Source organism: Octopus bimaculoides, chromosome 6, assembly GCF_001194135.2.
Source record: "Octopus bimaculoides isolate UCB-OBI-ISO-001 chromosome 6, ASM119413v2, whole genome shotgun sequence".
In the NCBI taxonomy this organism is placed as follows: Eukaryota; Metazoa; Mollusca; class Cephalopoda; order Octopoda; family Octopodidae; genus Octopus; species Octopus bimaculoides.
The window spans coordinates 103868767-103870560 of NC_068986.1; the positions used below are offsets into that span (position 1 = coordinate 103868767).

General features: G+C 33.3%; 1 protein-coding gene across 1 annotated transcript in view; it reads left to right on the forward strand.

Annotated features, from left to right (window-relative positions):
- Positions 1 to 1438, forward strand: part of LOC128248078 (protein obstructor-E-like) — a 4559-nt gene extending 3121 nt beyond the window's left edge. Inside the window, exon 3 of the mRNA XM_052968498.1 lies at positions 999 to 1438. Coding sequence (XP_052824458.1) covers positions 999 to 1207 — 209 coding nt within the window. The 3' untranslated portion in view covers positions 1208 to 1438. The remainder of the gene's footprint in view (positions 1 to 998) is intronic.
- The last annotated feature ends 356 nt before the right edge of the window (positions 1439 to 1794 follow it).

Consider the following 1794-nt stretch of genomic DNA (forward strand, 5'->3'; position numbering starts at 1 on the left):
ATATATATATATATATATATATATATATATATATATATATATACACACAGACATGTACATACCTACCTACATACATACATCTGTGTGTATATGTGAATGTGTGTGTGTGTGTGTGTGTGTGTGGGTGTGTATACTTTAATAGCTCCAACCTACACACAGCTCGTACAGGTTTTATAAAATAATTATACTTAAACGGTTTCCATTATGAGGTTTGTTCATATGTAATTACATAGTTTAAAATGACGTATTGACAATGTTTCCTTTTTACATGTCTGCACTTTACAAACAAGTTATTATTGCTTTTCTAAGTAGTTTGTATTTTCTCTAATATTTACCTTACCGTTGATTTTCCGCCCCATATCGTTGCTATTTTATTTTAATCTTTATTGACTATTCTCAACATTGCACCACATTACAACTAGAATATTTTTCAGGTGCCTTATTTCTATGCAATCTCAACCATCCAGCTACTCCCACACACAAATTAAATACTCCTCCATACAAACACAGAAAGACAGAGAGCGAGAGAGATAGAGAGAGAATATCAGTTTGATCCTCTCCGTACCTCTACTCATTTTCATTCACGTCTGTACAAAGACGCACGAATATGCACTCAAGTGCATATCCCTCGGGCTGTCACCTCATGTATGCACTATAACTTACTATCATGGTGGAAATATAGATTCTGAATTCAACATCAACAACCGTACACAGAACAACCTAACACAAATATGCGTATTATATATATGAGATAACTTCACTCCGCTGGCTTGCCGGGAAACACTGAGTCCCGCATGTGATTGTTATATGTTTGTATAAGAAATATATTTGTGTCTTTGTGAATGTGTGTATGTTTGTGTGTGTATGTACCCGTGTGTGCAACTGTGTGCGTGTGTACATAGAATGTAACATTGAAAACTAGAAAGGGAAACTAATTAATATCCAGATAAAGCTAAATTTATACATCATATTTTTCTCTTTTTTTTTTTTCATAACAGCAAAGCTCAGTAAATTCCGATCAGAGTGCGATGTAGCGCGAGGTAAAGGCCACATCCTTATCACTTATCCAGGTGACTGCAGCCAGTATATATCCTGCGATTCAAATGACCAGAACCCTCAACGGTGTGCTTCAGGTACAGTGTTCAACCCTGATAAACAACGATGCGATTTTCGTTCCAACGTACCCAGCTGTAAATTAGACCACTGAAGCATCAAGCCCTCGATATTAACAAATAATAATAATAATAATAATAATAATAATAATAATAATAATAATAATAATAATAATTGAGCCATTTTCCATGAGGATAGAATTATCAATAATGACAGCAACACCAACAGCAATAACAACGAAGTAACGGCAACAGTTCAGCAACAACAAGAACAATAACAACGACAATAATATCTGCAATATTAACAGCAGATGATTTTTCGTAAATGATACATTTGTAAAGAAAACAATAAATAATATCGAATCTATATAATAAAGAAAACCAACAGTAAATATTAAAATCTTTTGACTAGATACAAGGTTAATTCTTGTAGGTGGTGTAATACAAAAGCCCATCGCAAGTCGAATCCTGTACATTACATATAATTATTGATATAATTGTTGTAGTGTTGTGGTATATGTAATAAACATATAATGTAACAGTAGCTCTCAACGTATAAAGGCGTTTTCAGGGCTGTAATGGTCTCTGTACAGGTTTGCTGGTAACTATATTTCTTGTTTTGACGAAAGAATCTGAATACAATCAAACAGACTAAGAACAATAGAATATAAAGTTAATAAAT